This window comes from Sciurus carolinensis, chromosome 3 (genome assembly GCF_902686445.1).
Source record: "Sciurus carolinensis chromosome 3, mSciCar1.2, whole genome shotgun sequence".
Taxonomy (NCBI): Eukaryota; Metazoa; Chordata; class Mammalia; order Rodentia; family Sciuridae; genus Sciurus; species Sciurus carolinensis.
Genome location: NC_062215.1, coordinates 19,408,318 through 19,425,153, shown reverse-complemented (window position 1 = coordinate 19,425,153; position 16,836 = coordinate 19,408,318). Strand labels below are relative to the sequence as shown.

At 40.4% G+C, this 16,836-nt stretch overlaps 1 protein-coding gene across 1 annotated transcript in view; it reads left to right on the top strand.

Annotated features, from left to right (window-relative positions):
• Positions 1–16,836, top strand: part of Dhx8 (DEAH-box helicase 8) — a 37,054-nt gene that overhangs the window by 12,624 nt on the left and 7,594 nt on the right. Inside the window, exons 10-18 of the mRNA XM_047543562.1 lie at positions 535–632; positions 1,500–1,647; positions 4,834–5,015; positions 6,038–6,232; positions 6,518–6,703; positions 6,817–7,027; positions 7,840–8,021; positions 12,058–12,198; positions 15,494–15,649. Of these exons, the coding sequence (XP_047399518.1) occupies positions 535–632; positions 1,500–1,647; positions 4,834–5,015; positions 6,038–6,232; positions 6,518–6,703; positions 6,817–7,027; positions 7,840–8,021; positions 12,058–12,198; positions 15,494–15,649 (1,499 nt within the window). The remainder of the gene's footprint in view (positions 1–534; positions 633–1,499; positions 1,648–4,833; positions 5,016–6,037; positions 6,233–6,517; positions 6,704–6,816; positions 7,028–7,839; positions 8,022–12,057; positions 12,199–15,493; positions 15,650–16,836) is intronic.

Genomic DNA, 16,836 nt, shown 5'->3' with positions numbered 1-16,836 from the left:
TTCCTTCATTCTTCCCTACCCACCCCCCAACTATGGATCAGCATCTGCGTCTGAGGCTGGCATTGAATTTGGGATCCTCCTGCCTCAGGCTCGGAGCTGCTGGGATAACAGTCATGTGCTATGGCACCTGGCTGCCTAGCTTCTTTTGAAAGCAGCTCTGATGAGTTCTTGGGCTGGAGCACAAATACCTTAGAAATGACTGGGGTGGGGGTTATCACAGGGAGGAATAGACACTTGGGCTAGAGTTTCACTTGCATTGCTGTCTTTTTGACCTTGGAAGCTACTTTTTTAAAAAAAAAAATTTATTTATTTATTTTTTTTAGTTGTATATGGACACAATACCTTTATTTTATGTGATGCTGAGAATCGAACCCAGTGCCTCACACATGCTAGGCAAGTGCTCTACTACTAAGCTACAACCCCAGCCCTGGAAGCTATTTTTGATTATTGGTGCTAATAGAAATTGACTATTTGGATGAAAAATGATTGTTCCTTTCATTTGTTTATGACTAATTCCTTTCTGGTCACTTTTAGATGAGGACCTGGAGATCGAACTGGTTGAGGAAGAGCCTCCATTTCTGAGAGGACACACCAAGCAAAGCATGGATATGAGCCCCATTAAAATTGTTAAGGTAATAAGTGCTGGGACTTTAATCTGAAAATGTCCCATGGACTTGTTTTCTTAAAGGAATAGGTCAGATTATCAAATCTGTGTAAGTAGAACTCAAACCACTTAAGGTAGCATTTACTGTTAGGCAGGGTCTAGATAATTTTTATTTTAAATGAAGATTGTCTGGACTCTGTTGCTTTGTCTTGTTTAGTTTTTGTTTGAGCTCATTTGTGTGTTTTGGAAAGAAGCAGAGATAAATAGGAGTATGGACCTACTCTCATTGCCTTTGCCTAGATTCCTTAGGGGCATCATTATCTTGCAGATTCAAAGGTAATTTTCAAGGGTTCATTTGATCAGTTTTGTTTTGTCTCCATAAAAAGTTACAGCACTGGGTGTTATAGAGGGCAGAACTGAGAGGAGACTGCAAATCAGAATCCATAGAACTGTTATAAAATTTTAGGTTTGGGAAAAAACACCCATATAATGCTTATAATCCACTTATGTAACCCTGCTGTATTGTTCTTCCCATGTGGTCATCTCATATTTGCTTGACATTAGTGACAGGGAATTGACCATCCCTTAAGGAAATGTATTCCATCTTTAGATGGATCTGATCATCACTTCTTTTGTTCTTATGGTCATACAGAATTCTTTCTTGTCCCTTTCTTATATCCTGCATACATTTAAAGGTAGCACTATTCCTAACTCTTTGGGGGTTCTCATGGTAAGCGATTTTTCATTTTATCTCCATGTGCTGCAGTTTATCTATTCATTTTATGTTGTCTGGAATTTTATTTTAGCTGTGGTCTCATGTTTTAGAGTAGTATCTTAACATCTGCATTTTATTTTATTCATTTAATGCATGTTGCTTTTTCCTGTTTTGCTCTAGAACCCAGATGGCTCCCTCTCCCAAGCAGCCATGATGCAGAGTGCCTTGGCCAAGGAAAGGCGGGAACTCAAGCAGGCCCAGCGTGAAGCTGAGATGGATTCTATTCCCATGGGACTCAATAAACACTGGGTTGATCCTCTGCCTGATGGTAAGACCCTTGGAGGGACCTTTTTAAAAAATCTGAACCTTTACACATATACATAGAATGCACTGCCAGCACACATTGAATATTTAGTCTCATTTTACCCCTTCCATTAGAGCATATTTGTTTGCTTGGCTTTATATTTTTCCCCAGTTCTGGGAATTGAACCCAGGGGCATTTTACCCCTGAGCTACATCGCCATCCCTTTTTATTTTAAGATAGGGCCTTGCTAAGTTGCTGAGGCTGGCCTCAAGCTTGTGATTCTCCTAAGTTTTGTTCTAGAGATAATACAACTTTATTATTTATTTATTTATTTTAGTATTAGGATTGAACTCAGGAGCACTTAACCAGTGAGCCACATTTCCAGCCCTTTTTATTTTTTTAAGTCACTAAGTTGCTTAGGGCCTTGCTAAGTTGCTGAGACTGGCCTTAAATTTGAGATCCTCCTGCCTCAGCCTCCCAAGTTGCTGGGATTACAGGAATGTGCCACCATGCCTAGTGATGATCCAACTTTCAGCCTTCCTTTTTGCAGTGGTATGCCTATAATCCTAGCTACTTGGGAGACTGAGGCAGGAGGATAACAAGTTTTAGGCCAGCCCAGGTAACTTAGTGAGATCCTGTCTCAAATGAAAAATAAAAGGAACTGGGAATTCAGCTCAATGATAGAGTACCCCTGGGTTCACTCCCCAGTTCCATATACTCTTTTTTTTTAATTGTTTGTTCTATTTAGTTATACATGACAACAGAATGCGTTTGATTTATTTTATACTATATACTTCTTTGTGCAGTAAGTATAAGCTAACTACTGGACATAGTCATAGCAGATACTTATTAATTTGCATTAGGCAACTGGGGATACAACTGTGAATTATATAGACATGATCCTTGCTCTTGGAGGTGTACAACTTAGCAGGGGAGGTGGACATTAACCAAATAACTGAGTAATTAATGATATTCTGGTCAGTGTTCTCTGAAGTACGGGTAGTATAATTGGCTGGTGTGGGGGGATGTTGTGTCCCTGGGGAAGTTGAGATATGAAGGATAATTAGGACCTAGTTTATCAGAGGGTGATGGGAATGTGTTTGAGGTAGAGGAATAGCCTGTGCTAGCACTATGGGGTTAGAAAGAAGACCTTACAGGAAGCCTGTATAGCTGGAGAGTAGTGAGTGAGGGGCAGGGGATGAGGCAGGATTGGCAGGCCAGGGCTTTGTGGACATTCAGAATCTAAGTTTAATTCTAAGTGCACTGGGAGGTGTTGAAAAGTGTTTAGCATGAAAATGTTCTAAGTAGGGCAATGGCATGATCAGAGGGTCATTCAGGGTGCCCTGAAGACTCAGATGGGGTAAAAGTAAACACGTGAGGTGAATCAGGAGGCTTTAAGAGGAAAGATGATAGTGGCTTGAACACAGAGGTAGCAGACAGGTAGGATGTGCTTGAAAAATGTGATTTGTTGACTGAGGAAAAGGGAAGTAGGAGTGGGCAAAGATGACTTCCAGGTTTCTGGTGTGAGTACCAGGGTGAGTGATAGCATTTCTGAGATAGGGGACTCCAGAGGAAAAACAAGTTTGTGGGGAAAGATTATGAATTCAGTTTTAGACTTGTACCTAAGGTAACTAGAGGATATCTTAGTTGAGGTATCTGGACTGGAGGCAGAGTTTGGGGAAGTGGATTTGGATAACAGTGTGGATGCAAGTAATAGATATTCAAAATATATTATGTTAACATTAGAAGGTTGGGCTGGAGTTGTGGCTCAGTGGTAGAGTGCTTGCCTAGCATGTGTGAGGCACTGGGTTCCATTCTCAGCACCACATATAAATTAATAAGTAAAGGAAGTAAAGGCCCATTGACAACTAAAAAAAACATTAGAAGGTTGGAAATATTAATTCATTGTTTAAGAAAATAATCCTGGGGCTGGGCACATAGCTCAGTTGGTAGGGTGCTTGCCTTGCATGCATAAGGCCCTGGGTTCAAATCCTAGCTCCACCAAAAAAAAAAAAAAAAAAAAATCCTCCATTTTCTTAGAATAAGCCCCATTTCCATGACTCTCCTTTGTCCTTTTTCAAAGCTCATTTATTTGCGTAGTAGACTGAAGTTTGTGTGTGTGTCCCTATAACTGGGGATTGAACTCAGGTCCTTCAGCACTGAGCTACATCCTCAGCTCTTTTTTTTTTTTTTTTGAGATAGGACCTTGTTCAGTTGCTAAGACTGACCTGGAACTTGCGATCCTCCTGCTTCAGCCCTCTAAATTGCTGGGATTACAGTCATGCACACCACCCCAGACTGAAGTATATTTTTATAGCAGGTTTTGTCATCAAAGTCGTAAAAATATATTTGCTTATTCTGAAGAGCCACTAAAATTCTGTTCATTCTTTTGCTCCTTATTCAAGTCACAAATTCCAGGGTTAACCTTGAAAACATTAAGCCAGATAAAAGAAACTAGACACAAAACACCACGTGTTTCAATGAAATGTCCAAAATAGGTCAACCCAAAGAGATAGAAGGTAGACTAGTTGGTTGCCAAGGGAAGGGAAAAGGAGGGGAAAGAGTTTTCTTTTGGGGGTGATAAAAATGTTCTAAAATTAGATGGTGGTAATGGTTGTACAACTTTGTGAATACACAGTTAGCCAAAGTTGTCACTTGAAAAGAATGTTATCAACCAGGTGCAGCGGTGCATGCTTGGAATCCCAGCAGTTCAGGAGACTGAGGCAGGAGGTTGGAGAGTTCAAAGCCAATCTCAGCAACTTAGTGAGGCCCTAAGCAACTCAGCAAGACCCTGTTCTAAATAAAATATAACAAAGAACTGGGGATGTGGTTCAGTGGTTAAGCACCCCTGGGTCCAATCCCTGGTACCAAAAAAAAAAAAAAAGATATCATATGTAAACTATATCTCAATAAAGCACTTAAAAAATAAGTTCCAGGATCAAACAATCAAGTCTTGACCTCTCTCAACTAACCTCCTTTTTTTCTGGTAGGAGGTATCAAAAGGTTGTAGCACCACTTATTAGGGTCTCTTTCCCTTGCCTGTCCCCTCTTTCCCTTTCCCTGTACTTTTCTTCATATTTATTTGTTTCTCTAAGTACTGTTGATCAAGAATCAGGCTGAACACATGTGGTGCACACCATTTTGTTGATTCCCCTGGTTTATCTTGAGGTAACTTGAGGACACTACTCACTTGCCTGTTTTCCTTTACAGCGGAAGGCAGGCAGATTGCTGCCAATATGAGGGGGATTGGGATGATGCCCAATGACATTCCAGAGTGGAAGAAGCATGCCTTTGGGGGCAACAAAGCTTCCTATGGAAAAAAGACCCAGATGTCAATCCTTGAGCAGAGGGAGAGCCTGCCCATCTACAAACTGAAGGAGCAACTAGTTCAGGTGGGAAGTGTTTTATGATGTATTGGTGGTGTGGGGAGAGAGGTTCTTTCTAAGAGGGAGAGCATTTTAAAATTCAAAGTAATTGAACAGGTATGTGCATATTTGAAGTGCCTCTTTCAAAAGGGATTAGGAAAAAATAAAACATTTCCAAATAGTTTTTAAAGAAATGTTTATTAATCTCTACTTTTTTTTCCTATGAGTAGATAAATGTTTGAATAGGGGACCCTGAATCAGTTTCGGTGGGTGGAGTATTGTGGTGAATGGAACAATAGCCCTGGGAGTAATGAAAAATAGGGATACTCAGTCAGTAAACCATAGGCAAGAATCTTGCTTTAGATATTTATTTCCATCTTCTGGAGTTCTGATTTTAAGATCATCAAACCTTCCTTGAGGTAACCAAGTTCACTATCAGTGAATTCTTTCGATAGTATCTCATGTGTATAAGCAAGTATAAATATATGTGTTCGTGCACACACTTTTTTTTTCTGGTGGTGCTGGGAATTGATTGAACCCAGGCCCTATATACATGCTAGGCAAGCACTCTTTCTCTAAGCTATAGCTCAGCCCTTTTTATTTTTTTGAGACAGGATCTTGCTAAGTTATCCAACCTGGCCTTAGTGCTCCGGTCTCAGCATCCCATGTAACTGGGATTATAGGCATGCACCACCATGCCCAGCTCATAGATTGATCCTTTTTAAAACTATTTTAGTGCTTTTTTGTGCGGATATGCTTATTAACTACTTCTGTATTTTTAAACACATAGGTTGATTAAAATCCTTTGCTTTTACAAATAGTGTAAAAATATGAAATAGATAATTTCGGGAGGAGAGGTATTGGAGATTTGGGAGTGGTGGTGGGAAGAACGCTTTTTATTAATATCTTTTAAATTTGCTGTTGAATTCTTCAACTATATACGTATATCCCTTTCCTTCATTTAATGTTGGAACATAAGCATTCATTATTTTACTCCAGTGAGTGTGTGACAAACTCTAATGATCTGATTTTTATTCTGCTGCTTTCAGGCTGTACATGACAATCAGATCCTGATTGTTATTGGAGAGACAGGATCTGGAAAGACAACACAGATCACCCAGTACCTGGCAGAGGCAGGCTACACTTCCAGGGGCAAGATTGGGTGTACCCAGCCCAGAAGAGTGGCAGCCATGTCTGTGGCTAAAAGAGTGTCCGAGGAGTTTGGTTGTTGCTTAGGTCAAGAGGTAGGTGGTTAGTGAAGCTGCTCTGCAAATGCCAGAATTAAAATATAAAGCCCATACCCTTTATCTATAAAATGAGGCTAATACTATCTTTTGTTTCAGATTTCTCCTGAGGGAGAGTTTTCATTGTTATCATCGATCTATTCAGGGTCTAGTGCAAGGCAGACTGTACTGGAGGAAATAGTAGTAGTAGTTATGAGCACTAGTCTGACTGGTTTGAAATCTTGCCTGATAATTGCAAAAGGGAGAGGTTTATGCCTTAGGTTTTTCACTTGTGTTCTGCTTTAGGTGGGCTACACCATTCGGTTTGAGGACTGTACCAGTCCTGAAACAGTCATCAAATACATGACAGACGGTATGTTGCTCAGAGAGTGCCTGATCGACCCTGACCTAACTCAGTATGCAATCATCATGTTGGACGAGGCACATGAGAGGACAATTCACACGGATGTGCTCTTTGGATTGTTGAAAAAGGTAGTCTTTACTCACCCTTTTACTTATTGAAAACTGTTTTCTGGGAATAGGCTGTGAGTACCTGTATCCTTTTGGGTAGTTTTTTTAGTAAGCCACATTGCATTTCCCTTTAGACAGTTCAAAAACGGCAGGACATGAAGCTGATTGTCACCTCAGCTACCTTGGATGCAGTGAAATTTTCTCAGTACTTCTATGAAGCACCTATCTTCACCATCCCAGGTCGAACATACCCAGTGGAAATATTGTACACAAAGGAACCTGAAACAGATTATTTGGATGCGAGCCTGATCACTGTCATGCAGATCCACTTAACAGAGCCACCAGGTGAGAAAAAGAATATTTTTTTCCCTCTATGATCAAAAATTCTAATGTGGGTATACCTTTTAAATCCTGGTCTCTTGGGGCAGGGATTATGGTTCAGTGGTAGAGTGCTTGCCTAGCACGTGTGAGGCACTGGGATCCTCAGCACCACATAAAGATAAGTAAATAAAGGTATTGTGCCCATTTACAACTACAAAATATATATGTATATTTTTTAATCCTGGTCTCTTGAAATTCTGTAAGTCTCAAGATTATTTATTTAAAACATGGCGATAGGCAGACACAGTGATGGCACACCTGTAATCTCAGCTGCACAGGAGGCTGAGGCAAAAGGATCATAAGCTTGAGGCCAGCCTGGTCAACTTGGTGAGGACCTGTTTCAAAATATAAAGGTCTGGGGGCATGAGTCATTGCTTGCCTAGTGTGTGTAGACCTTGAGTTCAATTTCTAGTACTGGGAAAAAAGAAAGAAATGATGTGGTGAAAGTATAAAAAGTGGTGTGTGGGGTTTAGATGCACCTGTTTAAATATGGATAGGTGATGATTTCTTGGTTTAGTTAGAGGTCAGAATACGAATGTGTATTTTGTGTTATTGAAGGTCTGTTAGCCTTGTCATAACCTTTGTGTAAAATATATATAAGCCAGGCACTATAATATCTGGGACTCCAGATACTCAGGAGGCTGAAGCAGGAGGATCGCTTGAGCCTGAAAGTTTGGAGCCTACCTGGGCAATTTAGCAAGACTGTCGTTTTAAAAACAATAACAACAACAATATGCACACACACAGAGTAAATTAATGCTCTGTTCTCTTCACAGGTGATATCTTGGTCTTCTTGACTGGTCAGGAAGAGATTGATACTGCTTGTGAGATCCTGTATGAAAGAATGAAATCCTTGGGACCTGATGTTCCAGAGTTAATTATCCTCCCTGTGTACTCTGCTCTTCCCAGTGAGATGCAGACCCGAATCTTTGACCCAGCTCCTCCTGGCAGCAGAAAGGTAACATCGAGCTAAATAAGCTGCTCCTTTGTGCCCTGAAATCATGTGGTCTATCAGCTAACTGTAGAGAGAATTGCTTAAAGTGTTTGTGAGTCTTGTATGTATGTTATGGTTTTTGTTGTTGTTGTTTTTAGGAGGGGGTACTGGGGATTGAACCCAGGGGCTCTTAACCACTGAGCCACATCCCCAGCCCATTTTTTATGTTTTATTTAGAGAGAGTCTAGGGCTAGGGATATAGCTCAGTTGGTTGAGTGATTGCCTCCCAAACACAAGGTCCTGGGTTCAAAAAGAGAGTCTTGCTGAGTTGCTTAAGGCCTCTCTAAGTTGCTAAGGCTGGCTTTGAACTTGCCTCAGCCTCCCAAGCCTCTGAGATTATATGCATGCACCACCACTTCAGGCTTTAATGTTATATTTTAGAGACTTGTCCTACCAATATATTTAGGAACAAGGGTTTTTTTTTTTTTTTTTTTTTTTTTTTTAAGTATTTTTTAGTTGTAGATAGACACAGTAACTTTATTTTTTTATATGGCGCTGAGGATCAAACCCAGTGCCTCCCATGTGACAGGCAAGCACTGTTCCCAGGACCCTAGGAACAAGGATCTTAATGTATGACTTCTACTCCTCTTCTCTGCCTTCATTTGATATTTTTTTATTTTTAATTAATATGTAATTATACATATTAATGGGATACAACGTAATATTTTGATAGAAATATTCAATGTGTAATGGTCAAATCAGGGTAATCAACATAGCTATTATCTCAGACACATTTGATGAATATATTTTGAGCATCTACCAGACTGTGAGGTAGATATTTGGGCAGCAATTTGAGGAAAGGCCTCTGTCTGCTTAGAGGCATCCACCAGTAAATAGGCCTTCAGTGTATTATTGTGAAAGTGCTGCTGGTGCTCAGATACCCAGATTGGTAGCACCTAACCCTGTCTTCTTAGAGGAAGTAAGGATCTAAGCTAGTCCTATAGAATTGGTAAAGGGCAGGGGAACCTGCATTCTCAGGAGATGGAACCTCATGTGATGATGTGGAGACTAGCAGAAGGGGCCAGTTCAAAACTGTGTAGTTCCAGTAGCTGACTATGCTTGTAAGACAACAGGAAAAGATTTTTCAAAAAATAACAGTTTCAATGGAATATAATTTACATACTTATCAGTTTTGTGCTGTTATAACAAAATATCTGAGACTGGGTCATTTATAAAGAGCAGAAGATTATTTCTTACAGTTCTGGAGGCTGAGAAGTCCAAAATCAAGAGGCCACATCTGGCAATTGCCTTCTTGCTGTGTTTTCCCATGGTGGAGAGCAGAAGGGCAAGAAAGCAGGAACACACACATAAGTAGGGAAGGAGCTGAACTCTTCCTTTTATTAGGATCCCAGTCTTGAGATAACTTACTCCCATGGTAATGGTTTTAATTTATTCATGGGGGCACAGAGCCTTCCAGACAGACCCAGTCACCTTTTAAAGGTCCCACCTCTCAGTATTGTTGCATTAGGGATTAAGTTTCCAGCACATGAACTTTGGAGGATACATTCAATCAAATAGCACCAGCTGGGCGTGGTGGTGCATGCCTGTATTCCCTTGGGCTCTGGAGGCTGAGACAGGAGGATCAAGAGTTCAAAACCAACCTCAGCAATGGTGAGGTGCTAAGCAACTCAGTGAGACCCTGTCTCTAAGTAAAATACAAAATAGAGCTGAGGATGTGACTCAGTGGTCAAGTGCCCCTGAGTTCAATCCTCAGTACCAAAAAAAAAAATCATAGCATCATATGATTTACTCTTTGAGGTACACAGTTCAGTTTCTTTTGGTATGTTTACAGGATTATGTACCTTTGCAACAAAATTTTAGAACAGTTTTATGTATATTTAGGTGTAAATGGACACAATACCATTTATTTATTTATTTATTTTTATGTGGCGCTGAGGATGGAACGCAGTGCCTCACCCATGCTAGGCAGGTACTCTGCCACTGAGTTACAGCCCCAGCCCTTAGAACAGTTTTGTCATCTCAAAAAGAAACTGTAGGGGCTGGGGAGATAGCTCAGTAGGTAAGGTGCTTGCCTTGTAAGCACAGGGACCTGGGTTCAATCCCCAGTACTGCAAAAAAAAAAAAGAAAAAGAAACTCTACAACTTAGCAGTCATCCTCCCCACCAAACATTCACCCCTGTTCTTAGCCCCTGGGAACAACTAATCTATACTTTCCATCTCTGTGGATTTGCCTATTCTGGACATTTCATGTAAATGAAATCATATAGTATGTGATCCTTAGTAATTGGCTTCGTTCACTTCTCATATTTCCAGGATTCGTCCATATTGTAGCATATGTCAGTACTAAATTTCTTTTTATTGCTGAATACTGTTCTATTGTATGAATGTACTACATTTTGTTTACTATTTGTCGGTTGATGGACATTTGGACTGTCTGCTTTGGGGCTTATCATGATTTATGCTGCTGTGCATACTTGTTTACAAGTGTTATGTATGTATGCATGGGGGATTGAACCCAGGACCTTGTGCATGCCAAGTAAGCACTCTAATGTTTAATCTATGTCCCCGCCCCCCCCCCCCTTTTTTTTTTTGAGACTGTCTTGCTAAATTGCCTAGGCTGGGCTTGAATTGGCTATTCTCATGCCTCAGCCTCCCAAGTAGCTGAGCTTACAAGCATGTACCACCTGTTTACACATTTTTATGTGGACATAGGTTTTCATTTCTCTTGGATATATACTTAGGAGTGTAAACAGATGACTTTTGATAACACTAAAGAGCTCAAATAAATGAGACCTGGTGGCTTCTGGGAGGTGGAGGGGAGAAGGTGAAGGAAAAGTCAGGCATGACTCCCAGGTTTCTGACTTGGGAAGATGGTGCTGAGGAGATGAACACAGGAGGGAAAGCAGGTTTAAGGGGAAAAATGGTGGGTTTTTCCTCTATTCTATTCCTGGTGGTTGGACTTATTTTTAAATGGGGCTTCTACAGCTCTGTGGCAGGTAGAAGCTTTTTAGGGCCAGTAAGATGCTGGAATGATAAGAGATTTTTAGGTCCTCCTAGCAGTGATTTTTCTAAGCAATTGTATTTTATGAGCTGAATCTCTGGGTGGAAGAACAGTGGCAGAGCCAAGCTGATTATAATAATCTAGATCACATAGACTGCTGCACACACAAACCATGAAATTCCTTTGTTGCCTTGTGGTTCATTTTATGATCAGAGGGAAAAAAAACAATCTCCCTCTTGTTCCACACATATGAACAGCCCATTTTGTAGTCCAGATGTCTCGGTGGGGGGAAGAAAAATCTCATTTTGCACTGGCACATGTGATGCCAGGAAATCTCTGCTTTCCCAGGGTGCTAGAAAATTAAATTGTAGTAATCAACATTGGATCTAGACAATGAGATATGCAGCCATTTACACTAAATGAAATTGGCTTCGATCAGCTTTAGCTCTTTGCTATTCTCTCAGTTACCACCCCATCTCCAACACAACCCACCAGGTGATGGAACCTCCTCTCTGCCCATTGGAGGCTGAGCTTGGATTAAATGTTTTTTGTTTTTTGTTTTGAGGGAGGGTACTAGGGATTGAACTCAGGAGCACTCGACCACTGAGGCACATACCCAGTCCTATTTTGCATTTTATTTAGAGACAGGGTCTCACTGAGTTGCTTAGCATCTCCCTTTTGCTGAGGCTGGTTTTGAACTCTTTTTTTTTTTTTTTTTTATTCAGTAACAAGTTTTATTTTTTTATTTGATGATCTGCTATATCACCCAGTTTGGTTTTGAACTCTTGATCCTCCTACCTCACCCTCCTGAGCCACTAGGATTACAGATGTGTGCACCCAGCTTATTTTATTTTATTTATTTATTTTTTGGGTGCTGGGGATCGAACCCAGGGCCTTGTGCTTACATGCACCCAGCTTAAATGTCATCTTAACTCACTTGAAAGGGAGATAGCTGCACACTCCCTAGGGAAGATGTCTGAGTTCAGAAGTCCTGTTGCATACCTTGACTCACTCCAGCTCTGCTTCTCCCTCCTGCAGGTTGTGATTGCCACCAACATTGCAGAGACATCACTGACTATCGATGGCATCTACTATGTTGTGGACCCTGGATTTGTGAAGCAGAAAGTTTACAATTCCAAGACAGGGATTGATCAACTTGTGGTGACACCTATTTCTCAGGTATGGTGGCTTAACCATTGACTTTCTTGAAAATCCTGGTTAAGGCCTGAAATGTTTTATGGTTTCATATTTTTAATTGTTTTCAAAGATGAACTCAGTGGAACAAGAGAAAGTTTCATGTTTATCATCGTTAGTGTTTCAACGTTAAAATGACCCAGGAAACCGGAACTTAAAGACAGTTTGAATTCTAGTGTCCTATGTTACCCAATTTTGTTGGAAAGAGCATATTTTTAAAAGTTCTATACTTAGCCTTACATATGTAAGATAGTAATGATTTGTGAGACATAGTTCTTTAGTAACTATGGAATGATTTCCTGCCTAAATTACCCTTTTTTTTTTTTGGTAGTTGTAGATGGACCGAATGCCTTTATTTTATTTATTTTTGTGTAGTGCTAAGGATCGAACCCAGTGCCTCACACATGCTAGGCATGCGCTCTACCACTGAGCTACAGCCTCAGCCTCCTAAATTACATTCTAAAATGAATTACCTGGTCACCTTTTTTTTTTTTTTTTTTTTGTGGTACTGGGGATCGAACTCAGGGCCTTGTGCTTGCGAGGCAAGCACTCTACCAGCTGAGCTATCTCCCCAGCCCTCTGGTCACCTTTTTGAGGGCAGTTTGATAATAGAATACCCAAAATTTAAAAGTTCATCTCTCTCGCTCGCTCTTTTTTTTTGTGGTGCTGGGGATTGAACCCAGGGCCTTGTGCATGCAAGGCAAGCACTCTACCAGCTGAGCTGTATCCCCAGCCCTAAAAGTTCATCTCTTTAACCTAACTGTTCTGCTCTTAGAAATATACTTAAAAGTTAGAAGTTATCAAATACATATCCAAAGATAGTGGAAAACGATGTTTAATTAAAACAGTTTTATATTAGGGAAAATCTGGAAAAATTGCTTAAAGAGCTCCAAAAGGGAAGTAATTTAATAATATATGGTATATCCGTGCCACAGAATGTTATGTGATGTTAACTGCTACTGTGTATCTATATTTAATGACATAAACTTGTAACTGTGATAAATTATTTGGAAAAAGCAAGCTATAAAATAGCGTGAATGGTATAATTTAATTTTTATTTAAAAATACATGGTGTGCATTTCTGCAGAGTAGATATGACTGAGGCCTGGCCGAGACTGAATGCATGTCAGCTAAATATTAGCTGAGGTTTTTTTCTGGGTGGTGCTATTGGTTTCTCTGCTGATAGGTGGTATGCATTTTTTTTCTTTATACTTTTATGTATTTTCTTAATCTTTTACAACAGGCATGTGTTACTTTTGTAACCTACAAAAGCCATAAGGTTATTTTCATTTTGAGACTTAAATAACTGTGGTAGCTAATGCTTACAGGGCATTCATCAAGTGTCTGGCACTATTTTATTTCTTTTCTAGTGCTTGGGATCAATCCCAGGGCCTTGTACATGTTAAACGTGCATTTTGCCACTGAGCTGTATCCCCAACCTCATGGGTAGTTTAACATACATTGACTTGGTACTTTTTTTTTTTTTTTTTTTTTTTTTGGTACTGGGGATTGAACTTTGAACTCAGAGGCACTCAACCACTGAGCCACATCCCCAGCTCTGTTTTGTATTTTATTTAGAGACAGGGTCTCACTGAGTTGCTTAGCACCTCGCTTTTGCTGAGGCTGGCTTTGAACTCTCAATCCTCCTGCCTCAGCCTCCCGAGCTGCTGGGATTACAGGCATGCACCACTGCTCCTGGCTACTTGGTACATTCTTACCCCAGTTTTAGATACATTATCCTTATTTCACAGATGAGAAGACTGGGCACAGAGGGGTTAAGGGACTTGCCTAATATCACATAGTTGGTGGAGCTAGGATTTGAACCTGACCAGCCTGGCTTGAGCTGGTGTGCTCTGTACAGCTTCTCAAGATTTTGTGTAACCCTCACAGTGACCAAAAAAATTGTTACACATGCCTTTCCTTTTTTGGAGAGAGGCATCTGTGGATGCTATGGAGTGCCGCCACTGTGTGTGATTGCTGCTTGAATTTCTGTTTCTTGACCTTTTATACATCATTCTCTGGTTTGGAGCTGGTGTAACAATTTGTAAATCCTGGTACTGTTTGTTTTTTTCTTTTCTTTTTTTCTTTCTTTTTTGTACTGGGGAGTGAACCAGGGGTGCTTAAACCACTGAGCCACATCCCCAACCCTTTTTATTTTTTATTTTGAGACAGGGTCTTACTAAGTTGCTGAGGACCTTGCTAAATTGCTTGAACTTGCAATCCTCCTGTCTCAGTCTCCTGAGCCACTGGGATTACAGGCATGCGCTACCATGCCCAGCAGTCTGGTACTGTGTGTAACTACAGATGGTTTTGTCAGAAAATGGCCCTCTTAGCCAGGTGCTGGGGCACACACCTGTAATCCCAACAATTCAGGAAGTGGAGGCAGAAGTTTTGAGACCAGCCTTAGCAACTTAGTAAGACCCTGTCTCAAAATAAAAAATAAAATGGGCTAGGGATGTGGCTCAGTGGTAGAGTGTCCCTGGATTAAATCCCAGTATCAAAAAAAGAAAAAAAGGAAAGAAAGAAATGAAGAAAGGAAGGGAGAGAGAGGGAGGGAGGGAGGGGAGGAGGGAGGGAAAGAAAGAAAGAAAATGACCCTATGACCCTCTTTGTATTTCTTTTTTTCATGGTTGCAATTCTAGTAGTTAAGTAAGTATGCAGTTTTGTGTATTTTTTAAGTATTTAATTTTTCTGATTATTAACAGAATACATATTCTATATTTGGTAAAGTCTAAAGAAAATAGAGCTCATCTTCACACCTCCCTCAGAGTTAGCCACTATTAATATCTTAGGGTATTTTTCCCCCAGCCATTTCAGTTCAGTAGTTTATATGTACAGATAAAGACTTTCTACAAAATTAGTATTATAATTTTATAACTTACTTCTTTCACTTAATGTGAGTTATTATTTCCTTCTGTCATTGAACATTGCAGACCTGATTTTGAGATGACTGTAGAATCATCATTGGTATGATTAATATACTTTATTTAGTTCTCTTCTATGTTGGTCACAACTGAGGAGATGGTGTTTTATCATCGTTCTAGCTTTCTCCATTTCTTCCATTCACCCTTCTCATCTTTGCCTCCCTAAAGTGCTGAGTGTCGAGAGGGGATGGTAAGAGCATTGATAGTCTTGGAATGATCCTAAAGGAAGTGAAAAATAAATCCATTTCTGATTTTGCCAGTTGCTAAGCACCTCCCACCAACAGATTTCTTGGGTAAAGATGGTAAGTAGTGTTTTAACAAATATGTTGCTTTTTTTTATATGCCCATCCCCCTAGGCTCAGGCAAAACAACGAGCTGGCAGAGCTGGGAGAACTGGCCCAGGGAAGTGTTATAGGCTGTACACAGAACGTGCCTACCGAGATGAAATGCTGACCACCAATGTGCCGGAAATCCAGAGAACCAACTTAGCGAGCACAGTGCTGTCCCTCAAGGTAGAAATCACTGTCTTAGTAGAAAGGGTTGGTGGGCAGTCCATTCCATGGCCTTCATAAATGAAGCTTGGCTTTATGAACCTTGTTAAATACTTGACTAATCTCATGAAATCTGTGCCTTTGAGTGAAATACAAATGGCTGTGATAATAGCTTCCCCATGGCAGGTCAGCGGGTGAAGTTGGTATGTCTGCTGTGAACACACATTTTTTTTTCCTCATCATAATAGCTAGCAGGATATTTGATTGTAATATATTTTAGTTAGAAGCATTTTCTAAAATGAAATTAGAAAAATATAATCAGTGCTAAATTGTGGACAAACACACTTAACCTCAACCACTTTAGATTTCCAATGTGATTCTGTTCTTTTACAATGGGGGGAACCCTTGTCCGAAAACTTTGCAAGGGAACTATCAGAGATTTTAAACTGTTCCCCTGGGGGCTTGGTTTTTGTTCTAAATCATCGCTCTTCCTCTCTTGGTCCCCAGCGAGGACCTTCATTCTCTTTTGGCAGGAGGAGCTACAAAAGTAATTTCCCAGCTGATGGCATTTCCCCCGACACCAGTGCTACCCTGGAGCCCTGGCACTTTACTAGTGCAGAGTGCTCTCTTGTCATTTATTATTCATTCCCTGTAAGAGAGGCTAAAACAGCTTCAGAAAAAACCTGCTCCAGTCTCTGGAGTGCCAGCAGAGAGCCATCTGTGTCTCAGACTTCTGCTCCAAGCTGTGTGACCTTGGGCAAGTTTATCTGCTAGGCCCTCTGCTCTGTAGTCTTGTCTCAAACAGGGAGCTGTTAATAGTATCTGTTGTAAAGATTAGTGGAATATTGCAGGTAAAGGCACTTGGCACACAGTGCTTAATAATTGCTAACATAATTTCTCATAGTTATTATTCACACAATTAAGCATTTATTGAACACCTGCTGTGTTTATGGTCATTATCACTTTATGAGAAAGAAATGGAAAACTTCAGTCCTACCACATCACCCTGTATACCCATCGAATATAGTGCATCACTCAGTCACTTTTAGTCATCAGATTAGCTAACAAGTGTATTGAACAACTTCTGTGCCAGGCACACATGTAGATTGCACCTTGTGGTAGTTTTGTGAATGTGATTCTCACCCATTGTGAACTCTGAGAACAGGGAGCATATCTTAGTTATCTTTCTGTCCCCACTGCCTAAAATG